Source organism: Chroicocephalus ridibundus, chromosome 8 (assembly GCF_963924245.1).
Source record: "Chroicocephalus ridibundus chromosome 8, bChrRid1.1, whole genome shotgun sequence".
Lineage (NCBI taxonomy): Eukaryota > Metazoa > Chordata > Aves > Charadriiformes > Laridae > Chroicocephalus > Chroicocephalus ridibundus.
This window is the reverse complement of record NC_086291.1, coordinates 2,807,374-2,835,360: the sequence shown is the minus strand read 5'-3', so window position 1 is coordinate 2,835,360 and position 27,987 is coordinate 2,807,374. Positions and strand designations below refer to the sequence as shown.

The following is a 27,987-nucleotide window of genomic DNA, read 5'->3' as shown; positions in this document are numbered from 1 at the left end:
GCTGCTGGTGACCCAGGGTTGACAGATGTAAATATTGCTAGCACAAAACAAAAGAAAATTAAAGAGGGGGAAATGAACCCAAGCGGTGCCGGTGAATTCTCTGTCAGTTGTTTGCAAATTTTTGTGTGTGCTGACTCGGTCTCTCCTGGCTCCATTTGGGTGACCCTTGTTGAGACCTTTGCCATCTTAAACTATATGTGAAGGACAGGGTCCTTTTACTCGTACAGGCACTTATATTCAGGTGTGCCCAGAAAGACATGAAATACCTTATTACGGTGCTGATCTTTAATGCAGCCTCTGTAACCCGTAGAAAGAAAAACGCTGGTCAGGTCTGAGCGGCATGAAGATCCAACGCGTCCCATGTTGGTGCAGGCTTTAGGTTAGGTCAGATTACCTTCCTGAATTGGTGTGGACACTTCAAAGCTCTTACTTGGTCTTCGGTAAACCTTGTGCAATCAGATACTTAAAGACACCTGAGCATAGCGTAAATTTAATCTGTGGTACTATTAGTACGTGAAGCCAGAAGTATTGTCGCAGGGGAAACTGCAGCGGGATCTAAAAGCAGTGGGCAAGCTCCAAGATAAACATCAAGGCTCAAAGCATTCAAAGACCCAAACAGAAAACAGAGTGGAAACCAAATCTGAAAAAAAATAATCCTAAAACACTGCAGTGCTGTATCAACTGTCGGTCATTAAAATCCAGCACTTTCCTTTTTCTTCTGTAGTCTTCACGGAACGGTGGCCGGGGCTTTGCGGGGTGCAGGGAGGGGAAGAAGTGGGAGTTGGGGGGGGGTCAGTACCCAGCCCCCGAGCTGTGATGAGCTGCCCTGTGATCATCACTGAAGTTGCTCCTGCAGCTGCCATCCACGGTTTTCACCTGCCGACAGCTCACCTCTCCAGCTCAGTGCAGAATTTGCACAAGTGATTAAGTCCGTCCCCAATCAGCAATGCCTAGGGCTTAGGCTGACTTCCATTTCATTAGGATTTAAGCTTGTCCGTAAATTTTAACACATTAATTGCTGAATCAGGCCTAATTTACCTCCTGTTTGAGCCAAAGGGACGCATCCTTTTGCTGTGGGTAGAATCGGATGAGGACCATGCAGTAGATACACATTTGAGGAGCGATGCTGTGATTCGCTTCCAGAAAGCACGCGAGGTATGCAAAACGTACGCTGCCTAAAAGGAAAGGGCGATCTCAGCCTTCATCCCAGGAAAGTGATCCCTGCGTTTTACAGCCAGCCACCGAAGCGGCTGCCAGTTGGCAGCGGGAGGTGGGGAATGTGTTCAAGCCATGTAGGAGCTCTGCGTGCTATTGTGGGCTCCGCGTCAGGCTGTGGCTCTGGTTTCGGATGAAACGTCTGGCGGGCAGAGTGTGTTCAGCCTCAGCAGCGATCTGTTCAGTGGGAAATGGTCTTAGATGATGAGCTGGCGGCTGCCCCCCAAAAACACAGGGTTGTGGGGAGCAGTGGCTTGGACAGTGTCCACCTAGCAGAGCAGTGGCAGCAGATTTGTCTCCAGGGCTGCCCTGGGTATGGCTGGGTACACTTGGGTTGCCCATCAAGGACCAAAGGGATGCCCAGGGAGGCCCTAAATACTAGATATAAACATTTCCATCCTGAGCTGCAGGAGTGAGGGAGGGAAGAGACATCACAAAGAGATGCAGAGGCAAGAGGGGATTCCATATGACCTGAACGGCTCCGAGAAACGAGAAATGGAGCCAGGGAGTGAGATGTGGCCACTTGTTCATTGACGAGCATGTGCCAATAACTTCAGCATAACGATGTGTTACCAGCCTATGATCAGGACTCCTATTGTGGGAGCTGCTGTTTGGAGCTCCTGAGAGCTGTCAGGAGCAAGAGATGAACCTCACAGCCCGGTACTTCCCTTCTTTGTCACCCAGCAGAGCAGCTCTGGGAGCGGAGACCAGGGGACCATGTCCTCTCCTGTCTCAGGCATCCTTCTGTCATACTCTGATGCTCCTGTTCCTTTCATTTGATTTATCCTTCTGCCCTATTATAGAACTGATTTCCAAACAATTCAAAGTAGTGCCTGCTCCATTTGAGGTACTAAGCTCCTGTTTTCTCTCTGTGGATTCAAGGCTGGCATGCAGCCCCAGGGGCAGAGGTGGTGGGGTCCAGATTCTCCTCTTTAATCTTCACTTTGTGAGATTATCTCCAAAATCCTGCTCCTCGGGGCATTTCCATCCAGGTAAACTGGTGTCCCTGCTCACCAGAAGTCCTTGCTGCGTGCAGCTATTGCAGTTAAATCTTCTTTAGTTCAAAGGTGAGCCTCAGAGCAAGGTGAGTTTGCTTTGTTGATATGTTAATCCCATTCCTCCTGGTATTGTCTTCTCTATCTAGTTGTGTGCTTGAATTGCAACGCTTGATCGCCTTCAAGAGCAGCTGCTGTTAGGTTTAGTCCCTGAGTTAAATACCATAATAAATAATAAATTAATAATAAATTATCATAGACTCACAGAATGGTTTGGGTTGGAAGGGACCTTAAAGGCCACCCAGTGGCACCCCCTGCCCTGGGCAGGGACACCTCCCACCAGCCCAGGTTGCTCCAAGCCCCGTCCAACCTGGCCTTGAACCCCTCCAGGGATGGGGCAGCCACAGCTTCTCTGGGCAACCTGGGCCAGGGGCTCACCAGTACATCCTGTCCCTGTTGGGGGATCTAGTGATTAGAAAATGGAGAATTGACCTCCAGAGCCTGCAGTAGCTACTGTGGTTTTTTGTCTCAGCTGTTTTGTCTGCTCTTCATGAACCAACAGAGTAAAAGTATTTTCGCCAGAGCTGACTCCGTGCAGAAACACATGGATGTGGTTGTGTGTCTCTGTTTACATCTCGGAGTATCTTTGGGCTGAATACCATCCATTATCTGAGGCATCTGAGCCTACTATCACTGTAGTTAATGAAGAGTTTAATTGGCAGTTTAAGGGTTGTGCTTTTGCAATCCAATTTTCCGTGTTCTTGGGAACATCTTGGGACCATCATCCAACGAAGCCTGGAGCCCTTCCCGTTGATTTCTCAACTGATGTGAGATGTCTGTGGAAGGAGGTTTCCATCTCTACCATCCCTCTTTCCCACCCCCCTGTCTTCACAGTCATAAATTACCGCAGTTAATTCATGGTGTCTAGCTTCCCCCTGTGAACTGGAAAACAACACTGCTTGAATCCTGGGACGGTGCTCTGGAGCTGGTAGCGGAGGAGTGCTGGGAGATGTTCGGGCTATCCTGGAAGGCGATCCTAGCGCTTCTTCCCGCTAATCCCATTAGCTGGCGCTGGCCGCTGTGACAGGGCGCTGGGGAGCCGGGCGCAGGCTGGCCGCGCGCTCTAAGCCATGCACACAATGGGTGGGTGACTTCAAAGAGCCTAAATGTAATTTGCATTTCCAAGCTCTCACAGCCAAGGTCTTCACGAGGGGATGAAAGTGTCTTTTGTTAAACTTAATGGCAGAGTTGATTAAAAAAGCTCCGATTTTTTCCCTATTAAGGCATAGTCTGATTCCACTGTTAGGCTTTTGGCGTCTGGGAGAAGATGAATTCTGAAAAAAAAAAAAAAAAGCACACAAAGAAAGTAACCCGTTGCCTACTGAGCTGTGGTCATACTTAGGGATATTCCAATATCACTTTTCCTAATTTGAGGGCCATATAGTAGCTGTCTTGGGGTGGGTACCAGCATGAATAACAAAGAAATTATCAGCAAATTTTCATTAGGCGTCTCCCTTTGCCGGGGCCTCAGCAGAGCCGAGGTGTCTGGCTTTCCATCAAAAGCGTCCCAAATATCTCCAACTGGCTTCTCAAAGCGAGAAAGTAAAAGAGCTGATTCATGGAGCTGGGTGCACGTTTCAGTGCTCACGTATGCAAACCCCTCCTCGAAACGTCCATAAAACTATCTGCTGTGTGCCAGCACTTGGCTGTTGGTTATCTGTTCAAAATAAGCAGTGACTGGTCTGGTCTTCAGAGGTTTAGTAATTTCCTTTCTTTGCTTTGTTTGAAGAATATTGGCAAATAATTTCACATCTGGATTTATGTATTAAATGTCTCCTATATTGCATAAAACAAAGCACCTAATGAAAGAAATCTGTCTGTTTAACTCCCGTCTTAGCTTGGGTTCTGTTTTAGCAATAACTGTTACCACACTCATGGAGGGTTGAAGAAACATTTCCCATTTCAAGGGTATCAGTGCTGGGAGTGGTTTGATTTTCTATATGCGCTTTAAATTCTGTCTCTGCTAGCATGACTCTTCCCGCTATGTTTATCAATATGAAGTACGAGTTTGGATCAGAAAGAGAAAACAGCATGTTAGCCGCTTTAAATAAACATAAATCCTTTTTATCCTTTTTTTTATTTTTCCCCGGGCAGTTTATGTTTTCTCTTCTAATTGAGGCTGGGTATATTCCTGAATATAGCCCTCCCCCTCATGCAAAAATCATTAATTTCATATAATGTTCATGCGTGTTCTGTCTCACCTGAAATGCCACCAACTGTTTTTACCAGGCAGTTTTTTTTTAAAAAAAAAAAATATTCAAGATCTTGTTGACTATATTGATATTATCCTTATATTCGCTTCGGGGTCGTTCGTGAGATAGTGAAAACTACCTGCCGCGGTGTGGGAATCCTTTAAGGTTAGAATCAGCCCGGGCACAAAGCCTGTGCCGTGCCCCCTGCGCTACCTAAAGGCCATGGAATCCCTTATCACAGGCTCGTAATGGAGGGGAAGGCGGCACCGGGGGCTCCTGCGCTGGGTGACCCCCCCCAGAACAAATCGCCGAGTGTGAGACAAACCCCGTGAGCCCCTCGCTTCGGCCTCGGATAATACGGGTGCCAGCTCCCCGTAGTGACGTTTTGTTGCAAAGTCGCATGTGAAATGTTTCACCCTTTTGTGCTTACGATTGATTTCAGGGACGAGTATGAAGAGGACGGGTTTTGCCAGCCCTACAGGGGGATTGCTTGTGCACGATTTATCGGGAATCGCACCATTTATATGGAGTCTTTGCATATGCAAGGTGAAATAGAAAACCAGATTACAGGTGGGTAAAAAATGCGCTTGCTTCTTTCCCACGAAGCTGTCTTTTCCCAAAAAGCTGCCAGAGTTTTATAAACTGCAGCGATGTTTTTATTTCCTCTTTATCCTCTCTTGCTGTGGGCTCCCCACCACAAAGCTCCCCTGGGACTCCTGTGTTGTGCGGTGTCCGTGGAGGGCGTCCTCCCAGGAGTGAGGGGCTGAGCGGCCCCCGTCTCTCTGCTGATCCCGCTCCCCCAGAGGAAACTAAACTATGATTTTCCGAGGAGAAGGGGTTGTGTATCTCCAGCTTCTGGGAGCGGCTCAAAGCCAGGCTGCCCTGTGCTGCTGTTGCCCAAGCAGATTTGAAAAGTGAAGGGAGACCAGACTTAATTGATGATTAGGTGGTTGAGATCGTTTTGGAGAGCTGTAGGTACTGGAGGAGGCTGCACCTTTTCCAGAATAAGATAATATATGTGTAAATAATTCAGCAGGTCATGTTTTCCCTTTAGATTTAGTAAAGAACTGTTTTTCATTGGTTTTGTGGGAGATGCTGTGCTGCTGGGGGTGGTGAATTCAAGCTGGGGCCTCATAAATATCATTATACTTCTCTGGGGTTTTATATTCGTTAATCTCAGCCAGATCCTAGCCAGTAATATCGTCTGTATTCAGAATTTCTCTTGCTGTCAGAATATATCAAATCTCTCTTCCCCCTAGAGTGTTCTTCCTTCGCTTTGTAAATGCTGTCAGCATTGCGAAAAAGACTTTTGCATCGCTCACAGGAAAGGGCGATGGTTTCTATACAGACAACAGTTCACAGTCTTATGTCAATTTTTTTATTTGAAAAGTCGTTTGGAATATTATCAAAGCTGTCGCCTTCCACGAAGGTAGTGGTACCCTCGTCCTGCAGGGACTTTGGGTTTTACCTGTTGGGTAAAAGGCATCCAAATGTTATATGACTTTGCAAACCATTATAAATTATTTCTGGGGAAAAAAAGTATATTTAGGTTTGGGGTTTTGGTAGCATACTTAACATTAATCCCGTGTTGAAAACCAGATGTATTTTCTCTGTCAGCAAAAGCGGCGTCGTTAATAACTTTTAATGTAATTAGCGCTCTGTATTTCTGGAAGGCACGTTCATCACCTGAACGTCTGAACGGGATAGTCGCAATGGGAAGTGAGGGTTACACTGGGAAGCCAAGAGCACAGGAATAAAATTCCCTCCGGGTTAAGTAAAATCCTTTTGTATATTTTACAGCTGCCTTCACCATGATTGGCACTTCCAGCCATTTGTCGGATAAATGCTCCCAGTTTGCTATTCCTTCGCTGTGCCATTATGCCTTTCCCTACTGCGATGAGACTTCCGCGGCTCCCAAGCCACGGGACTTGTGCCGCGATGAGTGTGAAATTCTGGAAAATGTCCTGTGTCAGACAGAGTATATTTTTGCGAGATCTAATCCCATGATTCTGATGAGATTAAAGCTGCCCAACTGCGAAGATCTTCCCCAGCCAGATAGCCCCGAAGCTGTCAACTGTATCCGGATTGGGATTCCAATGGCAGATCCCATAAATAAAAGTAAGTGAAAATTGCCTGTTTCTCCGTGCAAAAAAATACCGCTGTGAAAAGGTTGGCTGTAAGGGCTTGTGCATCAGAGCTGGGGCTAGTGCTGGGCTCGCAAAGCTCGCAGACGCCGTGCTCTGGAACCACCCCGCTCCCGCCCTTCTCACCTACTCCGGAGCGGGTAGAAACACAGAAATAATTTTTCAGCTATTTCTTCAGCCGCCTGCGGGCTCACGCTAAACGCTGTTTATTGGTTCCAGGTCATTTCTAATTAATATGACGTTTGAAACAATGACAGCGTAAGCATTTGAATGCTGAGGATCATCGGTAGCTTCCGCCTCCCGTGTCCTCCCGCAGCAGCCCCACGAGCTCCATCAAGACCCTGGGTGCGGTGTAGGGGTCCTTCTCAGGAGCAACGTGTATCGGGGCCAGGGCCGTGCTGTCCCTGCCTCATACAGCCTAATTTTCGGCATCGGCTGAGCTCTCTCTTTGATCAGGCTGGGCTGCAGCCTCCTCACAACCCTTACACATCTGAATAGTCAAATATAAAACGTGGCTCCCACAAATTCTCCACCTTCGTATGAAAATAATGGCCGCAATTCAGGTTCCCACTGTAGTTTTTACTTCTTTTGTGTATCTTATATTAAAAACGCTTGGCATAAGCTGTTTTCATTACAGAAGCATAAGCTTTAAATCCTCCCAGGAATGTGAATGCAAAGCAGGCCCTGCCTTACAGCCGCAGCAAATTGGGAGCCCGTGCTCCCAAACTGGGATTCCCGGCCCCGGGCCAGCAGCGCTGCGCTGGGGCTGGGCGATGCTGGCGGCGCAGGCTCCCGGGGTGCCGCGGCTGTCTGCCTGGCCGCCACCTGCTGCTGCTTTGGATGTTTTATTTTATTTTATAGAATCATAGAATCACAGAATGGTTCTGGTTGGAAGGGACCCTAAAGGCCACCCAGTGGCACCCCCTGCCCTGGGCAGGGACACCTCCCACCAGCCCAGGTTGCTCCAAGCCCCGGCCAACCTGGCCTTGAACCCCTCCAGGGATGGGGCAGCCACAGCTTCTCTGGGCAACCCATTTTTATTTTATTTTATTTTATTTTATTTTATTTTATTTTATTTTATTTTATTTTATTTTATTTTATTTTATTTTATTTTATTTTATTTTATTTTATTTTATTTTATTTTATTTTATTTATATTTTTATTATTATTTTACTTTTATTATTTTGTCTTTTATTTTATTGTTTTATATTTTATTTTAATTTTTATGTTTTATTATATTTTTGTTTTATATTTTATTTTGCTTTGTTTTCCATTTTATTTTATTCTTTTGCTTCATTTATTTTCAGATCACAAATGCTACAACAGCACGGGAGTGGATTACCGGGGGACGGTGAGCGTGACGCGGTCGGGGCGGCAGTGCCAGCCCTGGAACTCGCAGTACCCCCACACCCACACCTTCACCGCCATCAGGTACCCCGAGCTCAACGGCGGCCACTCCTACTGCCGCAACCCCGGGAACCAGAAGGACGCCCCGTGGTGCTTCACTTTAGATGAGAACTTTAAGTCTGAGCTTTGTGACGTCCCGGCATGTGGTAATTACCCCCTTTTTTATGTTTCATGTTGCCACGTCCATACCGCCGTCCTGCGAAAAGGGGGAGCTGTGCATAAAGTGTCTTTTTTGAGTCCCTGAGGAGAGAGCAGTAAAAAGGCGAACTGCAGCGTTTGCAGCTAAAGCCGCAGCGTCCGTCCCCCTCTCCCCGAGGAGACCTTCCAGCACTTACTTCCCACCCAGCTGGCAAAGTGGGGGCATGAAAATATTTTCCAGGGGAATACCTGAGCGCTGGCCAGAAGGTGGTGAAGCCGCAGCGTCCCAGGCTTTCCTGGATCGATACGACTCCTTAGTCCCAAATTAAATGGGATCGCAGAAGCTGCGCCGGTGCCGCTGATCCACAGAGTGGTTGTAAAACTGTTCTCCGTTTCGCTTGGTTTATTAAGAGCCATTTTAATTAATGCAAACCTAGCTTAACAGAGCTCGGGCCTTGTTTGAAAAATAGAGACGATTGTGCCAGGTCCTCTTAGCTATATTTTAAGTTTGTGTTTACAGAGCTGCCCTGGCTGCGTTTTGGTTTTGCAAAATGAACAAAAATGGAGTTTCAGCTCTCATTTTATTCCGCTTTTCTGAGACCCAGGGGGCGTGGATGGAAGACCTGAACAAATGGTTCCTAGTTGTTTTATCTGCGTTTAGAAATAACAATATTGATAGCGTGCCAAGAAAAAAATACAGCTATTGACATGGACATTCCAGAAATGTACCCAGAAATGGTCTGGAAATTCACAGTACAAAGTTTCACGCAAAATTTCACGTTGCCTACGAGTTGTCACAGTAACATTACCTTTCCCCTTGGAAAGGAGATACCTTTTGATGTTACTGTTCGATAGCCAGCACCAAATTAAATTATTTCTGGTTATGGTTATGAACATTCCTGCAGCGAGACATGTTCTGAGCCTGCTCCAAAGTCTGTTTCAATTAATGGAAAGATGGGAATCGATGCCAAAATGGGATCTAAATTATGTTCTTACTGAAAGAGTGGATCAGGGGAAAGGCAGACAGTCTGGGCTGTATCATGTGCATCTCAAACCCTCTCTGACATTCATACATGCTTTGTAGAGTCCTCTATCTCTTTTGCTATTATTTCAGTGCATTTAACTTCAGTTATTTTTCTTGTTAATTAGGCCCAGTGATAGACTCTGACTGCACAGAATCACAGAACGGTGGGGGTTGGCAGGGCCCTCTGGAGATTCTCCAGTCCAACCCCCTGCCAGAGCAGGGTCACCCAGAGCAGGTGGCACAGGAACGCGTCCAGGCGGGTTTGGAATATCTCCAGAGAAGGAGACTCCACAACCTGGTCCAGTGCTCTGCCACCCTCAAAGTAAAGAAGTTTTTCCTCATGTTGAGATGGAATTTCCCGTGTTCCAGTTTGTGCCCGTTGCCCCTTGTCCTGTCCCCGGGCACCGCTGAGAAGAGCCTGGCCCCATCTTCTTGCCCCCCGCCCTTTAGCTCTTGCTGAGCATCGATGAGATCCCTCTCAGCCTGCTCTTCTCCAGTGGAACAGCCCCAGGGCTCAGCCTTTCCTCAGCACAGAGGTGCTCAGTCCCTCGATCATCTCTGTAGCCTCCGCTGGACTCTCTCCAGTAGTTCCTTGACTTTCTTAAACTGGGGAGCCCAGGACTGGATGCAGTACACAGGAATCGTTCAGTGTATATAAACTGTTCTGAAGATCTTTTTCAGCCCTTCAGCACAAAAATCGGGACCTAAGTTGCAGTCAGCAGGACTCCCCTTCGTGTACTGTTGGCTCTTGGCTCTCGGCTCTCCACCCCGGGAGCTGCAGGTGCCTGGGCTGCTCCGGGTGAGGAGACGTGGCTCAGCCCGCGGGCGTTTGGGCAAGCTCAGGGGTCTCTGCATGTCCACCAGCTCCAGCGATGCTGCTGAGCTTTCTGTACCCCACTGCACAACCTTTTGGCCATGTTCATTTTGTGTTTTACACAACTTTGGGATAATTGGGTAATTAGGAGTTGATGGAGGGCGGGGGGCTGCTTGCCAGGGCCCCTCTAGATGGGCTCTGAGATCCCACGACTGGCTCAGTCTTTTGATCTGAAACAGCTGAAAGCAGGACGCTTTTGGACGTGTTGCAAAAGTCTCTGATCTGAACATTTTACTAGATAATAAATGAGATAGGTTGGCTGGTTTGAAGAATTCCCGACAAGGGTTTTAATTACCCCTCACCACTGCCTTAAATGGTACTCGCTGTACAGCCGGCTTATATGGCGTTATTATTCTAAATACAGACAAATAGAGCTGTATCAGGTGAGTAGTAATTTAAGTGTTAAATGCTAATCTGCATGTTAAAACCAAAATACCATGTGGGTCTGGCATTCTGCTGGTTTTGCACTGGCTGAAAGAGCCACTTCAGGCACATTTTAATAAGTATTGTGCATTCTGCCTCACCAGGACATGCCTAGATGGAAAATGGATTTAATTAGGGTGGCTCCCAAGAAACCTGTTAACCTAATGAGGCTTCACGGCAGGGGCTGCTACTTAATAAGAATAATAATTCCCTTTGACTGGAATAGCTCAGGTGATGAACTGGTGCCCAGGTCTCCCTCTGCCTCGTGCTGGTGCTTTCTTTTTCTCTCTTCAACTGTGTCTTTCACTTGTCTCACAAGCTGCAATAGATCCGTTTCATAAAAGTTTGCCGACCCGAATATAGGAAGATGTGAAACATGGAGTAATTCGAGCATGAAGCTTAGCAAAGATGAACATAAGAAGGTTTTGAAGGGGAGGCAAAAGGCCGGGATTGTGTGTCCGTGCAAAGAGGGCAGCAGCTCATGAAGGGAACCCGGGGTGGGTGCAGGCTGTAGAGCTGGACGTTCGCTGAGGACAGGGGGAGGGCACACACCGCCCTTCTGCTGGGCACAGGGAGACTGTACCGACACCGGGCTTCGGTCCTCTCTTGTTTCTCAAAGCCCGGAGAAATACTTGCGCTACCTCTCCTCTCAATTAAAAACCAGATGGCACAACTTGATCTAAAAAGAATGGTCAAAAAGGAGCGTGGGGGGAGCGGGACAGCGCGAGCCTGTAAGAGGAGAGGGGTTATGCGAAGTGACATCCAGAACCATTTGAACTTTGCCTCTGTCACAATTTGAGTCCAACCCAAGCTTCAGATCAAGTTCATGTATAATCAACTGCATAAAAGATATCTGTGTGGGCCGCTAAGCACTTCTACAAATCCAGCCTGGAAAACACAGACAAACAAACTGAAATGACCCTGTAGGAATAATAAAACATTCCCCGTTCTGCCAGAATCTGCTAAGCCTGATGCTGCCGCAGACATTTACCGTCTCCCTCGGAAACAACCAGCCTACGGCCACCAGTCCTGCAGCTCAAGGTGATCTTTAAAGTTCTGCTAAGCAACGTGCCCTGTGTCACCAGAGCCAGCTGGAGGGAGCTGAGCGTCCGATGGCCCGGCTGTCCCTTGCTGGGCACTGGTAGAAGAGGGTTTCATCTTTCTAAAATTAATCACTCGCTCCCTAGCTGCGTGCAGAGGCAGCAAATGTTGCAGCTATGTTAAATAAACCAGCTTCCCAACCTCTTCCGGATCCTTCTTTGTTATCCACACTCTGGCTTTCCTTTCAGCTCTTGTTGCTGTGTCCTTTGGGCCAGCATTTGCCGCCCTGCGCGGATGACACGCTAGTAGTGTGTAGTTGGTAGAGGGATGGGTTTTCCCATCAGCCCCTTAATCCTATGAAGACCAAATCCTCAGGATGTAAGATTTTTTAAGATTATGCTACAGCTTTTGTCTACGTTCAGACTTTTTGGACTCCTTTCCTGACTTCCTGGGATAAAACCCAGGACTATTCTCTCTATTTCTTTCCATTTCCATGCATTGCCTCCCGTTTCCCAGTTGTTCTCCGTTTCTTCAGCTCTAGACTCCTGCTCCTGCACCTAAAACTAACTAGAAAATAAGTTGTCAGCTGCACATGTTGTTTGTTCCAGTGCCCTGGGTGGCCACACAAATGCTTTGGCCAATGGTAGGAGACGTTGAGAACAGGAGGCTGGAAATAAATAAGGGATAAAACTATCCTTTTTAGTGGCTCCTCACTTTTCTGTTGGAATAAGGAAACTATGGCACCAAAACCTAACGTACGTATTAGAATAAGGAGTCCATAATCCCATCAGAGCCTTTCTTCCATAAGCTAGTTTACAAATTAACCTTGCTGTGGAGCTGCATTGCTCCGTTACTTCATTTCACCCCCTGCAAGAGCCACCTCGCAGGGTTCAGCCGTTTCAGGGCCAGGACCAGGTTTGAACTGACCTGCTGCAGGGAGACTGCTCCTGGCCGTTCTGTCTTCGTATAGAAATGGTACTCAGCAAAGTTAATTGCTCTGTTAATTTTAAGGAAATAAAACATCATCCGAGGTGGTTTGCGGTAGTATTACCTGGATGTTTTATTTCTCTTAACACTTCTAGTTGACCCAGGGAGGTATTTGACTCTGTGGGATACTTCATTCGTTGTTTTGTTGTTTGTTTGTTTTTCTGAACCAGATTATAAGGATTCCAAGGAAAAGAATAAAATGGAAATCCTGTATATCCTGGTGCCAAGCGTTACTATTCCCCTGGCCATAGCCTTGCTCTTCTTCTTCATCTGCATCTGTCGCAACAATCAGAAGTCTTCCTCCCCTCCCGTTCAAAGGCAGCCTAAGCACGTAAGAGGACAAAATGTGGAGATGTCAATGCTCAACGCCTACAAACCAAAGGTAATTCCTCGCTTCTGCTGCCACATTTGCTCTTTCTAAAGGCAGGGAGTGAAATGCTTTGATCAACTCAGCCCTGAAATATTAAACTGATTTGAACTTGCGGTTTCTGTTGGTGCCTTTAGCTGTAATTTTTGTAAGGACTCTTACCAGCAGCGTAGCAAGTGGGCTGGACACGTCTGTGGCGGTAATTCCTGTGTGTCTGTGTATCTGGATAAATAGGAGCTGGAGGTTTTTTGTAATAAAGCAAGCAACCCCTTACTGAAGCATCTCTAAATTGCCTCATTTAAGTCAGAAAGCAGTGCAGATAAAGACGTGATTCAGCATTTTCTCGAGAGAGTTTGTTTCACGGGTCTGCTGTAGTCCTGTGTCATCTTTCACTCAGCTGAAATCGCTTTGGAAAGATTTGTTCCGCGCTTTTTCAGGCCCACCCATTCTCTCCGTTAAAAAGAGAAATTACCGAAGCAGAGCCTGCAGTTCTGGCCAGCGCAGCTGATGCACAGCGCCTCTTGTTGCTGCTATTACTTTGCTTCGCTGTGGCCCCAGCTTCATGAGCGTTTTTTAAAACCATTTAAGATTTAAGCGTGATTAACCTTGAGCTCCGTGTTTACTGGCAGGGCAGCCGGTTTGCAGACCTGCGTGGATCACCCGCCTCAGGGCTGTAACTGCCTCCTGCCGCCTACGGGCAGAATAATGCCCTGGAAAAGAGTATTTGCCTGTTTTTTTACACCATGCCAATTCTCTTCAACAACTTGATGGAGATTGTTCTTTTGAAGCATTTCAGAGTGAAAATCGATACCTACAAGTAATTAGAATAGAAAGTGTGTAGACCGTGGTATGTGAAACAGTCAGGCGTGCCTTTGGGTAAGCTGTTATTTTTGTTCGAAGATGACATAGCAAAATGAATCCAAATTCGGATTGTGTTGGGTTGCAGCAATGTGACCTCTAACCTTCAAATATTGCTGCCGTAGGTATCCTTTCAGCAGAGCATCCTTTCCTCGGCATCAGGAAAGCTCACGCTTGTACTTGAGGAGCTGTGTTCTCCATCTCTGAATAAACCCTGGAGTAGTTTTCTTCTTAAGTTCAATAAAGCAGCCGTGGGATACCGCTATTGCTTGATCTTAAATGTCAAGTTGATAGAATTGGGTTATAAAGAGTTAACTGTGGCAGCCTAGAGAAAATAACTGAAGTCGCTGTATCCCCTGAGACACAGGGAGTGCAGGGATGGATGGAGCTGTGCCGCCCAGGTACCAGGTCCTCTTTCGGGATCTATGGAGCCGCCATCAGACACAGACACAGACACAGAAGGAGGAAAATTCCAGCTCCGCACCAGCTCACCGAAAGAGCAGGAGACTCCTTTTAAGTCTGCGATAAAAGTAAACCCACCGTGTGGCTCTGCAGGAAAACGCGGTGCTGCTTTCGCCCGTTAGCAATACAAACTGCACACAGAGATGTTTCGACAGGGCGTAACGCTAACATGAGAATTCCTGTTTTACATAGTGTTGCAGGCACTGGGTGCTGGTGCCGTGGTGCCAGCAGGACTGTTGTGCGGGGTGTCTGTCTGGGGGGGCCTGTCAGAGATTGGTCTGTTGTTATATTTTAACTCCTCAGTCCCACGCGCGCTGGCCCAGTGAATTTATCTTGATTTTCCCTTGAAGTTCTTACTTTCAACTTTCCTGTAAAGCTTAGAATAGCTGTATATCAAAATGTTGGTAACGGTACAAAAAGTATTTAATTAAGTGTCAAAACTACATCTTGCATCCAACCTCCATGGAATATTTTGTTAAATTTGGATTTGTTTCTTGGTCCCCGTTCTACTAGATATTTGGGGTACAATCTGGGCGAAACTTAAGATAACGGGAACATCAGCATCGTTTTAATGAGGTCACAGTTTCCACTGCCACCTTACGCGCACAGCACGGGAAAGCAACTTGCCCAGAAATGTTTGCAAATATAGACCTCACTGTTTTCTTTTTATGTTCAAAGTCATCTGCTGCAAAAAGCTTTCCGTCTTATTTATGCTAATTCTGTATTTTCCCACTTGGAAACCCAGCTCGCCCTGTCTCAAATGTTTTGATTGCCTTTCAAACAAAATTGTAAAAGAAAGGAAGTAGAATCCTATTTTTAAATACTGTATCCAGTATTAATGTCAGCTTTGGGTAAAAACATGCTCCGGCCTCAAGCTCCGGCTGAGGTAGACGTGTGTTTGCTCGTCCAAATAAAAACGTTGGCGTTTCATCCAAAAGCCTGTTTCAGTTTTAGGGGATTTTAATTGCCTGCAAAAAATACAATAAACTAAGCTGATCTCGTCATTCACCTAATGGAAGGAGCCGATACAGAGATAGAGGTGGTGGGCTTCACTCTCGCTGCTCTCCCTTTGTACTCCGTTTACTTTGGCGTGCTGCCTCATCTGTATTTTACACTTCTTTACATTTTGTACACCCATGTATGACAAATACTTGTCAAACAAAAACTAAGCAGATTTATAACCGCTTAACTTGAAATGAGCCCTTCCTGCCAAAACTTTATGACTTCATTTTCTTTCATAGTTTTCCACTATGTTGGTTCAAACAGACAAACCCAGCCCCAGGTCAGACAGAGGTCATTTCACTTTCATTACTAAAATATAATTTACAATATGCCAGACCTAAACAAGTTTTAGCCTAAAGGATTTGTATAATATAAACCATCTGTTCCTCAACAATATAGCTAATTTCCTGCCATCACCGTACAGTCTACTGGCTGCCTGCTTAAATGGCATCATTATTGTTGTTGTTATTATTATTATTGTTATTGTTATTATTATTGTGGTATTTCTCTAAAAGTTGTAAGGGGTCAATACGATTAGCATTCATTCATTCTAATATGTCATTTTTAAAATCATTTCCTAGAACGTCAGTTCTTTTCCTATATTGCCACCATAAAGCTGCCGTTACATTATTTCAGGAATGCAAATGCTAATGTGTACACTAGTTCACAAAACATAGATCCCAAACTCGTTAGCTTTAAATTACTACCTGTGGCTATACTGAGGACCCTGAAGGAGTGGGTTTGGGTGTAGGTGGTACAAGCACAGGTGCAAGTTAATGCCTGAAAATAATACAACTTCTTTACGGCCTATGAGTGAATATGCAAGAATAAGAAGAGTTTTTAAAAAGTTTGCCTTTCTTCTTCAACAACTGTCTCATTTTTCCGTCTGACTCTGTGCTACATGTTTCAGGACCGAACGTTGAGTCAAGCGTGAGCAGAAATAGTCTGTACTGTACATTGAAGGGTTAACAGCAAAGTCGAGGAAGAACTGGCTAAAAGGACATAGTTTAAAAAAACCCAGTTTTCTGGCCCAGAAAACGCTTCAGTGTGTACTGACTTAAAGTGTGTGAATTGCCTCAATTCCTGAAATTATTCAATTTTAGGTATATAAATGCCCAAGCCCAAATATCTAAATGCCCTTGCTGAAATGCTGATGGTTCCTGCATATATTTAGGTCTAATATTTACTACTTGTATCTGATCTTGTGGAGCAGGTAAAAAGTAATTCTAAAGTTAGTTCTGGAGCAGGGTGCACAGAGATTAGGGGGCACCCAGCCCCGAGTTGCCGATGTTGGGTTGCTGGTGTCGCTCAGGCTGTACCTGGCCTGGTGCTGGTGCCATCGCAGCAGCGCCCGCGCCTCGCGGGGCTGAGCAGATCATTGCCAAAACGGTACGTGGCCCGGGAGCTCCTGCGTCCATCTGCTTGGCTGTCAGACATCCTGTGCGAAAGGGACTTTTTCTTAAAAATATGTTTTCACGCCTATTTTTCTGACACGTTTTTGCTGTCCTTTTTTATAACAGAGTAAGGCTAAGGAGTTGCCTCTGTCTGCTGTTCGTTTCATGGAAGAACTGGGTGAATGTGCTTTCGGCAAGATCTACAAGGGACATCTCTACCTTCCAGGCATGGACCACGCTCAGCTCGTTGCTATCAAGACGCTGAAAGACTTTAACAACCCCCAGCAGTGGGCAGAGTTCCAGCAAGAAGCGTCTCTCATGGCCGAGCTCCATCACCCTAACATCGTTTGCCTCTTAGGTGTTGTGACCCAGGAACAACCTGTCTGCATGCTCTTCGAGTACATGAACCAAGGAGACCTCCACGAGTTTCTCATCATGCGCTCGCCACATTCAGACGTTGGGTGCAGCAGCGATGAGGATGGGACTGTAAAATCCAGCCTGGACCATGGGGATTTCCTGCATATTGCAGTCCAGATTGCAGCAGGGATGGAGTACTTATCAAGTCATTTTTTTGTCCATAAAGATCTCGCAGCTCGTAATATTTTAATTGGAGAACAACTTCATGTGAAAATTTCAGACCTTGGACTCTCGAGAGAAATCTACTCGGCAGATTATTACAGAGTTCAAAACAAGTCTCTCTTGCCAATCCGCTGGATGCCACCGGAGGCAATTATGTATGGCAAGTTCTCTTCCGATTCAGATATTTGGTCATTTGGTGTTGTTTTATGGGAAATATTCAGCTTTGGACTTCAACCCTATTATGGATTTAGTAATCAAGAAGTCATAGAGATGATCAGGAAAAGACAACTGCTGCCGTGCTCTGAAGACTGTCCTCCCAGAATGTATAGCCTGATGACAGAGTGCTGGCACGATCTGCCATCCCGGAGGCCACGATTTAAAGAAATCCATGCCAGGCTGCGCTCGTGGGAGGGTCTGTCAAGTCACACTAGTTCTACTACCCCCTCTGGTGGGAATGCCACCACTCAAACGACTTCCCTCAGCGCAAGTCCGGTCAGTAATCTCAGTAACCCCAGGTACCCCAACTACATGTTTCCAGCACAAGGTATACCCCAAGGCCAGATCGCCGGGTTCATCGGACCACCAATACCTCAAAACCAGCGGTACATCCCCATCAATGGGTACCCGATTCCACCAGGATACGCTGCTTTCCCAGCCGCCCACTACCAGCCGCAAGGTCCACCCAGGGTGATCCAGCACTGTCCTCCACCAAAGAGTCGTTCTCCCAGCAGCGCCAGTGGATCGACTAGCACAGGTCACGTCACTAGTTTGCCGTCTTCGGGATCCAACCAGGAAGCAAATATTCCTTTGCTATCTCATATGTCAATTCCTAGTCATCCGGGGGGCATCGGTATTACAGTTTTTGGAAATAAAACTCAAAAACCGTACAAAATTGACTCAAAGCAGTCTTCCCTATTAGGAGACTCCAGCATCCATGGACCGAACGAATCTATGATTTCAGCTGAATTGTAAATAAGCGAGGCCTTTGTAAATATAACTATTTACGATACAAACTAGAAAGTCGTAGCAAAGATTTATATTCAAATATTTTATTAAAAATTCTTCTGGTTGTTTAACAGACATTGCAGCAAGTATCTTCTGTGAAGTTTAACTGCTTAACAGGATGGGCAGGCTCAACCAGACAAAGATCGTTGTGGTATGAATACTCAGCTTCGTCAACGGACGCGTCGTTTCTTTAAGCGCCACCGACAATTCAAAACCGGGAAGGGGGATTTTTTTTTTTTTTTTTAAATAAAAACATTTTCTCATACGCTTTTTCACAGCTTTTTAAACCTCTGATGTGGTTTAAATCACAGAAACTTTTTTATACTGAAAACATATTTTAATATTTGTCTCTTTTTTTAGGAGATGCAAATATTCGGAGATCCTACTGGTTGTGCAATTTCAGTTCCAATAGCTAGTAAAAATATTTGTAAATTTTGCAGTCAAGGATTATGTTTCAAATATGTGATCTGAGAGCGGAATAAATTACTTCAGGTAGGATTTTGATCTTTCGTTACGTTGGGAATCTGAGTCCAGATTCAGACCCCAAAAAAAGTCATTTATATGACAGCCCAATAGCTTGAGTTACCAACTTGCAGGCTACAAAAATCATCTGCCGTTGGCTGCTAAAGATGGCTGGAGTTCTAAGAAATTGCCTTAAAGGAAATGAGATTAAAGTGTTTTAAGTTCAGAACCTGAATCGACTTACTCAAAGATAACATTTCATAATCTAGTAGTTAAAGCAGAAATTTTATATCCTTTTGTTGCTATGCAACTGTTTAATGGAAAGGCTCCAAACTGCAATTTTATATGTGACAATCAGTTTTCCCAGGAATATTTATTGTTTCAGATCAATGTGTAATTTCAGTGACTATGACTCCAGTAGCCCCGAAGAAAGGGAAATTCACATTCCATCAGGCAGCAAATCCATTGATAGCAATTTTGTCTATCAGTTCTAATAATGTGAATTAGTGTTAACTTTCAACTTAGAAATAAGGCATTTGTATAATTACTAAAAATTCATTCAGGTATAAGCAATCTAGATTTTTCATTTGAAACCACTTTAATGCGTTACAAAAGTGCTGTGTACGTGACAGTTTTTCACAGACTCTTTTTTGTACTGAATAGTATTTTTATTGTACACGGAACGAAAACAATCTTTTGCTCGGTTGACAATGTTGTATAATATGACTTTATTTTTATCTTTTTGCACAAAAGTGTGATGATGTTTTGTACAGCAGAAGTGAAAATACATCTCTGCATTTTATATCTTGGTCTGTTTCTTTTTATTTTTAACCTGATGTAGATGTTCTTGAAATATATTATGGTGATATTCAGCCACTACCTTATACAAATATTTTTTCTTTGTTTTCACTGCATGCGTTTAATCACTGTATTACTTGATGATTGATTTATTAATTATGGGCATTTCAATTAGGCAAGCATGAAAATGTAATAACAAAGGCTATTTTATAATTAAGATATGTGCATTTTTGTATTTCACATGCCAGAGATGATATTAAACACTGATTATTTTATGCTGCTGTTTATTAAAACATTGTTTTAACATAAACATATCGGCATTTCCTCCATCTTGGTGTAAGATATTTGAAAAGTTTCGGATTTAAGAGAGCTAAAATCTGCTGACTCGGAGTAGGGAGCCTGCTGACATGCTCGCTCGAATGGGCCATGAGAGGTTTGCGAATAATATTTGCAGGCAGATTACTGAGGGGTAACATGCAGAGGCTTCCGTGAATATTTGACTGTGCAAATATTTGCAGGGCACACCAAAGAAGCGGGATGCCATAACTGCCCCGGGAGAACGAGGATGCAGCCTTGGCTGAGATCGCGTCGGTGCCGCTCAGCCCCGCACCGAGGGCCAGCGTCGCCCTTTCTGCCCCTCGCTGAAAGTTCCGTGTCCTGCTCCATCGTCTGAGCTTTCGCGGTACCTTGTGCTCCTGCAGCATCCGGAGCTGCCAGGCTTCCTCACCAGCGCACAGGCCTCTACTTGCAGATTAAGAACAATCAGTAATTATATAGTAAGGATTTTTGTGACTTCTGAGATACTTTATGAGCCTGAAATGTCAGCTTCCATCTGGATTGAATTTACGTCTGGGTCAGTAATGAAAACATGTTACACGTTAGGTAAAATTTAGTTTTGACTGAAGATTCAGACAATGATTACATCTTATTAACTTCTATATTTGTGTCAGGTTACCAGACTCGAATGCTAAAAAATTAGTTTTGAGCAGAGGTGTTTTACAGGAACGGATGAGATGTTTTTCCCTGATCCCTCGCTATTACCGTAACCAGAGGCGAGGGAATTGCTCTTCCTCACTTCACACGTATAAACAGCTTTGCCGTGCTCGCTTGGCATCTTGTTCAACAGCCAGCAGCTGTGGTGTTGTCCTTGATCCATCTTTTCTCTCGTCTACTCCTGCATACTTTTTTGAGTGCGTGCATCAGTGCAAACGATTCTTTTGCATCTTAAGCATCGAACGCACTGAGGAGGAAGAAGCCTTCGCCTCCCCCCCCATTTTTCCCATGCGATTTCTTAGCTTGTGCCATTAAGGGCTTGAAATTTCAACAGTGCCGGTTTAAAGGCAGTCTGCCGCCTCGTAAGTATCCGGTTTCAGAAACAGAAGAAACTATATGCAGGCAAACAAGTCTGTGGTCCTTAGGTTATGCTGTTATGGCAAAATCTTCAGTAAAGAACGTGCTGTAAATGAAGTCAATGGAGAAATAAAAATCTTTTCGCCGTAGTTGAAACTGAAAGGAGGGTGGAGAGAGGTGGGTGTTGGCCTCTTCTCCCAGGTGAAGAATGACAGGACCAGAGGAAATGGTCTGAAGCTGCGGCAGGGGAGGTTTAGGTTAGATATTAGGAGGAATGACTTTACTGAAAGAGTGGTCAGGCCCTGGCACAGCCTGCCCAGGGAGGGGGTTGAGCCACCATCCCTAGAGGTGTTTAAGAAACGTCTAGATGTGGCACTTCAGGGCATGCTCTGGTGGCAGAGATGGTAGGTTGTTTGGTTGGACTCGATGATCTTAAGGGTCCTTTCCAACCATGAAGATTCTGTGATTCTGTGATAGTTGACACACAGACACCTGTGCAAAACCATGGCTGAAAAAGATATTGAGATACCATGATGAATGATTTCAAAGTATTTGCTCATCACTGTCAAGCGACAGCCTTCACTGAGCGAATGTGTGAAGCAAGCGGAAGCATCTCCAGGAGGCTTTTCATCTGCACAGGCTGGAAAAGGCAGCACTGGGAGCAGCTCACAAGACGTCTGGACAGACGGGCTCTGCCAGTTGAGATGGCAAGTGGTGTGTGTCCCGTCGGGTCAAATGGGAACATGCTGGGCATCGTGCCATAGTTCCGTTCAATTCCGTAAAGAGAAGCGTGAGCCCCACTCCAGTCAAACCACCCTCACATCAGTACACTTGGCTCCCATGGCACTGCTGTCGTACGCAGGTAAGCTTAGCTGTGAATTTGCCTACTTGGCTGTAACCACCCTGATAGGAAAGCAGTAACCTAATACTTCACGGAGCAGCAATGGGAGTCATAAAATAGTCCCTCACACGCTTCGTGTTATGTTGAAAAACCAGGAGCTGCAGTGCGAGCGCACTCACCGCTCGGTTCAGGGTTTTTCCTTTATTTCAAAGTAAGCTGGGTTCTTACGGTTAAAATATTTTTAGACTCACAGATGTAAAGCAGCACTGAACAATACACCTGAAAACCCTTGCAAAGACCTCTTCCTGCCCTTCGCTGCCTCTCGCAGCGGGTGAAGTTTGTGAACTGTGAGGCTGAAATCAGAGTCTGGCTCACAACCGATGCGTGGGGAACAAATGCTAATGCAGAGAGGCAGGAACTCATCAGGGAGAGATTAGAGGGGGAAAAAAAAAAAATCTTCTAAAACCCAATTAGATAATGTGGAAAATAAATGTTGCCAGAAATTAAGGAATTACTCCTCAGGTGGGAATGCAGACATACAGATGAAAGCCATTTTCGTGGCAAACGAAGGAAGAGGGAATTCTCCAGATTCCTAATGTGATGTGCTAGAATCATCATCCCTTCTCCCTTCAAAGAGATAGGACAGCCAAGGCTGTTCTAAGTGCAGTAATGGATTGAGAAGCTCTAGAGGTTTGGAAATAAAACCGAATACACACTGTTTAGTAAGCCTTCAATCTGGAGAATCTCATTCCCTCCAGGTTGGTTTATATTTCTGTAAAAGAGAATAAATATTTGCTGATTTAAAGACCAAAATGCAGAGTCTGCAATGGAGATTTTTATCCTTTGTTCCGCAAAGGAGTGATTATAGTGAGTTTCTGCATTCTCTGGATTGAAAGCAGAAGGTAAAGCAGAGAACTCCTTGTGCAGAAATGTGGGCTGGAAAACTCAGAAATACCAGAATATGTTTATCCAGAGCATGAGAAATTGTCAAAAAGGATTCTATGGTTTGCTTTGCATGGATAAGGATATCCAAGAAGGTCGCAGGCTTGGAAATACTCTATTACATTTGCTTCTTGTTCCAATACTGTTCTGTAACCTACAGTCACCAGGAGAACTTTAAAATGTCCACCTAACTCAAAACACTCCCGACGGTAAGGCAGGCGATACAAAAACTCAAGTACAAACATGTGCTGTTCCCTGTGGACCCAGTTCTATGGAACGAGTACCTTCAACATCTCCTGGCTCTAGTTACTGCGTTTGTCAGGAGGTATTTGGCTCTTTGGCAGGATTCCTTTTTCAGCGTGTCTGAGTGTTGTCTTTGCCTCCTCACGAAGTGGAGTTGTTTGACCAAAGGATACCTGTTTTCTTCTGTTTGGTCAAGGCAGAGGCTAAAGGCTGAAGAGAGGACCTGCGCAGCCAGGCCAGCCTTTCAGGAGACACTGGGAATGATGGGCTAAGCCACGCTCCGTCCTTGCACACCATGTCACACTACCTGTTAGGTACACCAACGGACTAAGGTAGCTATCACTTTATCATCCACCTTCCCCATGCAAGCATAAGATACAATAACAGGTTATAAATTACATAAATGCATTAGAAATTTTAAACATGATAGAGCTGCAGGTACAGAGAGATTTTTTTTTTTTTTCACAAAAAAAAAATAATAATCTTCTCATTGTTTCTTATGGCTTGCAATAAAACACATCGAACGCCACAGGAGTCTTTGCGGTGATTTTAGCGGTGCCTGAATCAGGCTTTCTGCCTTCTGGAGAGTCCTTAGGAGTTTTAATGAGCTTGATGAAACCCTGAACCTTCAGTCTGTACCTGTGAGGAATTTGATCTCGCAGCACAAGTTCACAACCGGTTCTGATGCCTGCACAGCGCGTGTTATAAAGCAGGTTCCCAAGCCAGCGAAAAAAAGACACGTTAACACATTGGTTCAAAAGAACAATTTTGTTCGAAAACTGACTTTTGTTCCAGAGGACTGCAGTAAGCCAAAAAAAAAGGTCAATTTTTTATTTGCCAGAAAAACATTACAGCATCTTTATTGTATGTTACAATATTTAAACCAGTATTTCTTTAGAATATGAATTCATCATCATGCTGTGGTCAGGGAATGGAATGAGCGGCCACGCTAAGCTGAATTTCACCACCGCTGGTTCTGCTGGAGAACCTCAGTGGAAAAACGAGGAAACTGGGTTAAGCGGATGGTGAACAAACGTCTTCTGGAGAGGAAGCACTAGCTGCGATTTGAACAAGCACCTCCTTTGTGTCCGTAAGATCTGCATACCGATTCCTCAGTTCCCCTCCCTAGATATCGCCGTGTCTTCGTGGTATGTAACCTTGCACCTTTGCACCAGATATTTCTTTTGCTTGAGACAGCGCCAGCACATTTATTCCAGCGAAGACAGTAGCCAAACGCTGCTCAGCTGTTAGACTTGCAGAGCATGGCTACACCGAGGAGGTCTGAGGGTGCCGGGACCGATCTTAAAGCATGTAGTCACCCAAACCACATCCTCGAGTTCTGTGAGAGGATGCTTTCTTTTGGCTGCGTCTTCAATGGCGATGTTTTTTTGTGGCCCCACGTCTGCTCTCTCCGTGGGCCTGAAAGCCTCTCTCAAAGATGTGACGTTCATGGAATCTGAGAAGCAATTTTTATCTTGCTGTGGGCTATCTTTTATAGGAGGAGAGAATATTGCCCCCGAGTCAGTCACTCTCTATCCCATCATATTTCTTCCTGTTTGATCTCTCAGAGATTAAAGTTCAGTATATTTCAGGACAGTTATATTGCTGAGGTAATATAAAATTATTAAAAACAGAGAGAGAGACAATATTGTGACTACACATCAAAAGCTCTTTAAGACAAAGGAGGGAAAATTGACTTGAAACTGGAATTATTAGAAGCATCTGTGGTGTCCTCTATTTTCCATTTAACAGCGCAACACGTTTTGGAATGGTGTCTAGCTGTTTTGAACTGGGAACCTGGTACTTGCTTAATTTTCTGATTTGTACCCTAAAGCCTGTGGTTTATCTGCTCCTGCAGAGGGGAGCAGCAACTGGTGGTTAATGAGTTTTGACCTTAAGACACAAAGGAACATTTTCTAATGCTGCAACCTATAGCCTGGATGAATAAGACGCTGGGTTCCTTTTTTGCTCATCTGAGGAATTGAAAACAAAGCAGAAATATCTGAGATTCATAAGAAGCACATGAGTTTTGAAACCACAACTGGTGCATGGAGTGCAACGTGCGTATGTTTGTTTAGATACGCGGGTACATGCATCTACACACACCCAAATGTTTTCGGTAGGTGTTTCCATAGTTTAAAAAAAATCCAATAATATTTTGAAACAGTATCTAACAGGGGTTAGGATAACCTCTATTTGTGGTCACCCTCAGCGTAAACACAGGCGAGCTTATTTGAGTCGATCCCGGGCTGTGGAAGGCAGAGGCGGTGCCTCCATGGTGGCGTCTGTAATGGCCGGGTCCCTCCGGAAGGAGCAGTGCCAGGCTGTTTGAGAAACCCGTAACAATTTATAGTCATTTAGACAATTATTCTCTCAGTCGATGACCCCTCACCACCTGGGAAGGGGAATCGTGGAAAAAAACAAGGAAACCTGAGGGTTGGAATGTAAACAGATTTAATAGAATAAGACTAGATAATTAACATTAATAACACTAAAAAACCAGCATTGATCCCAATACCAATCAAATCCCAATCCCAGTCCTCAGCAAACTTTCTAATTTATATTGAAATTGACATTCATGGTACGAAATAATCCTGTTGGCAGCTTGGGTCAAGTGCCCGGGTCTCTCTTTTCCTCATCCCCACACCTGGTGAGCTCGAAAACACTGAGACCTTGAAACTATAAAGTAAATATTTCCACAAATTCAGACACTAAAGTCTTCCAAAAGTGCAGTTTTCCCAGGCATTAGAAGAGAAGTTAGTCCTGTGTCGCTCACACCGGGACACAAGTTGCTTGGGTTGGGATCCTGGCTCTCAGCTGCCGGCCAGATGAGGGCCCAGGTGGCCAGGGCAGTGGGGAGAACGAGCAAAACATCACACCCTTGGAAAAAAACCACCCTTTAATGCGAGCTCACCTGCCTTCACACACATTTTAAGGCCAAAAGAGGCAGAAAAGGGTGAGTGGCGTCCTAATGCCAGATATCACGTTTAGGACTTCTTCCAGCCAGCCCAAAGCGCTGCTCGGGGCAGGGGATCTCCTGAGGAGGGCTGTACGCGACGGATCCCGGAGATGGGCTTCGTTGGGCTCTGCCGAGGCGTGTGCTGCCACGCAGGTGAGGCAGATGGGAGGGCGGAGGGGATGGGGTGGAGGACTGGGGGGGGATGAACGCCGCAGCCTGGCAGAGGTGAGGGGATGGGAAATGAAGGTGAGGGACCTCCGCAGCCAGGGCGGGGAGCGAGGGCTCCTCATGCTGGAGAGAGGGACCCCACTGCGCCCAGTCACGGGGAACATGGCGGGCGTGACTCTCTGAGGCAGCACCTCAGCAGTTACCTCAGGGAGGCCACCCCGCAAGGCGGCTGCTGTGGGGACATCGACTGATTTGCCCCTCACAGCCCTCATACAGGGCTTCTCCTCCACAGTGCCGGCTCCTCAGCCCTTTCCTGAGCTCTCCGTAACCGATCTCCTGAGAGGCTAGTGCAGTACTTCCCAGCCAAGGCCTGCATTTCCCCCGTTCAGCTTAAATTCACCTTCCCACACACAGCTTTCCAGCAAATGAAACAAAAACGTGGTCTATGATGGCTGCAGCTTGTTTTCTTTAAAGACTGATGTCTCCGTTTTGCATTGGAATTACCCAAAATCATTATGCTGAGCTAATGTTGTTTAAACAAACTCCGCTATGGGCAGTTCCTCTCCGGTTAGGCCTGGCTTATTCCCAGGTTTCGTCGTGAGCTGCTGGAAAGGTGACCGGCGGCCGAAGGCATCCCCACCGCGGCTCAGCCCTCGTCATGGTCACTCTTGCCTTGCTTCTGTGGGGCTACAAGGTGGCAATTCAGGAGTCACCTTAAAAATCATATTTGCTGTTGTCTTGTTATGTTTCATAACTTATTTTCTTGCCTCTGAAGTACTTTTATACACCAAAGAACTTGAACGCTTTAGAGATTTTAATTTTTTTTTTAAAAAAAGGCAATTTAGGCAGTACAAAAGCTTGGTAAAAGCTCTGCTGAGTATCCCATGCTGAACTCCACGTTCCTGCTGGTATAAGTCTCCCACTAGTTTGCATCTAAATCTTTCCCTACTCCACCTCAGCCACTCCTCTGCACGTTTTCAGGCTAAGCCAGAATAGAAATCCTCCCTTTCCTCACAGGATCCACCAGGACCACCAGGGTCTGGGCACTGGCTCAACCCAGCACTTTGCTATAATTCCTCCCACACCATGCTGTGATGCATTTGGACTTCTAGGGAAGAGATATGGGAGGACGACTGCTGAGCAGTGTGAATCTAACTCTTGTTTACTGTGAATATGCTTCTCTGTACATTTGGGCAGCTACTTTGTTGGATGGCCATGGCTGCCTTGAAAAATATCTGTGCCAATGCAATAAGGATGTTGCTAGACAAGGAGAAGGAGGAAACTGAATAATTAGGTTTTTCACATGACTTTACACAGCGATGCTGACTCCAGGAAGAAGACGGGGATACAGAACTGTGAGGACCCCCTGTCAGAAGTCCAACTGTGTTTCTGAGAGATCTGTACATAGTTGATGGTGAGCAAGAACAACGCGAGCTCTGGCTCCTCGCTAAGAAAGGGGTATTCTTCTTCCTCTGGAAGGTCTTTGCCTCTTCTCCCTTGGCCCTCTGAGAACTGCTTGCAGAGCCTGCTCATTCCGGTAACTCCTGTTAGGAGTTCAGGCTACTCAGAGGGCAGCAGATCCCAGCAGAAACAGCAAAAACCCCATGATTGAGCTGCCGGGCTGAGGGTGGGTGGGATGCTGAATATGTAAAACCACCACTAGTCCCAGCTGTAAAGCAGTGTACAAGTCTTATGTGCTAGCATTTCAAAGAGGTCAAATCCAGGCAAACTAACTTAGGAGTGTTACAGAAGACCCAAACAAACAGATGGTCTGGACGCTTTATTTTAGCATAGCGGGAAACAGTGCTAGAAATGGAATAATTATTCCAAAGTAGACCCACATAAGTCATATCCAAAGATAGTTGGCATCAAATGGATTAGACATTTGATAAAAAAGTTAAAATTACTTTTGTATGTGGGTACAAGTTCGTTTATGCTGAAAAAAATCTCTGGTCCTAAGGAAGCTAGCCTTCCTAAGCAGCCAAGCCATGAAGATTGCACAAGAAGCCATAAATCTGGCATTTCCTAATTTCTGAGTGCTCAGCATTGCAGCATAA

The 27,987-nt window shown here is 45.5% G+C and overlaps 1 protein-coding gene across 1 annotated transcript in view; it reads left to right on the top strand.

Moving 5' to 3' along the window:
- ROR1 (receptor tyrosine kinase like orphan receptor 1) overlaps positions 1 to 19,696 on the top strand; it is a 174,980-nt gene extending 155,284 nt beyond the window's left edge. Inside the window, exons 5-9 of the mRNA XM_063344922.1 lie at positions 4,905 to 5,032; positions 6,263 to 6,580; positions 7,914 to 8,159; positions 12,671 to 12,882; positions 16,710 to 19,696. Coding sequence (XP_063200992.1) covers positions 4,905 to 5,032; positions 6,263 to 6,580; positions 7,914 to 8,159; positions 12,671 to 12,882; positions 16,710 to 18,134 — 2,329 coding nt within the window. The 3' untranslated portion in view covers positions 18,135 to 19,696. The remainder of the gene's footprint in view (positions 1 to 4,904; positions 5,033 to 6,262; positions 6,581 to 7,913; positions 8,160 to 12,670; positions 12,883 to 16,709) is intronic.
- Positions 19,697 to 27,987: the final 8,291 nt, after the last annotated feature.